Source organism: Buceros rhinoceros, unplaced genomic scaffold (assembly GCF_000710305.1).
Source record: "Buceros rhinoceros silvestris isolate BGI_N320 unplaced genomic scaffold, ASM71030v1 scaffold32528, whole genome shotgun sequence".
Classification (NCBI taxonomy): Eukaryota; Metazoa; Chordata; class Aves; order Bucerotiformes; family Bucerotidae; genus Buceros; species Buceros rhinoceros.
In genome coordinates, this window is record NW_010426829.1 from 20,692 (window position 1) to 21,277 (window position 586).

Sequence of the window (586 nt, forward strand, 5' to 3'; positions counted from 1 at the left end):
TATTTTTTCACAAGACTTTTTCTGGTGCCGCTTTGAATCTTCCCTCTTTATTTGAAATACTGTGCAACCCAATGACCAAAGAAAATAAAGCAAAAAGTAGTTTAATGGAGTGGTATTTATAGCATTTTGATCATAAATGTCTACTTTTTTTCCCCCCTAGATGCTAGGATACCTGTACAGAAACCAGTTGCTGCTCGACTCTGAGTGGCTGCTGCGGCTGGATGTAAGCGCCCGCTGAGAGCACTGACCACCAGCCAGCCGGAGCAGGCGAGGTTCCTTCCCCTCTCACCCCACCAGCCTGGGAGGCAGAGGCGAGTTCTTCAGCAGGGCAGAGGGGAACCCTGACCACTTACAAACTGTTTCTGCTGAGCATTAGAGTTGTATTTGTATCCTCACCGGGTTTTGTTTTTTAAAACAGATTAAACATTGTCTTTTTTTATATATATAAATATTTAAAGAGACATGCACAATAATGGCTACTTAAATGCATTTTTCTATACTTGTAACAAGGAATGTGATTGGTTTCAAATATTTCATGGATGTGAAAATGTAACAGGGAATTAAAAAACTATTAAAATTAATATTT

The 586-nt window shown here is 39.6% G+C and overlaps 1 protein-coding gene across 1 annotated transcript in view; it reads left to right on the plus strand.

Moving 5' to 3' along the window:
* GNPAT (glyceronephosphate O-acyltransferase) overlaps positions 1-204 on the plus strand; it is a gene marked incomplete at its 5' end in the record, with an annotated part of 17,827 nt that extends 17,623 nt beyond the window's left edge. The window contains one exon of the mRNA XM_010141667.1: positions 161-204. Coding sequence (XP_010139969.1) covers positions 161-204 — 44 coding nt within the window. The remainder of the gene's footprint in view (positions 1-160) is intronic.
* Between the last annotated feature and the right edge of the window lie 382 nt (positions 205-586).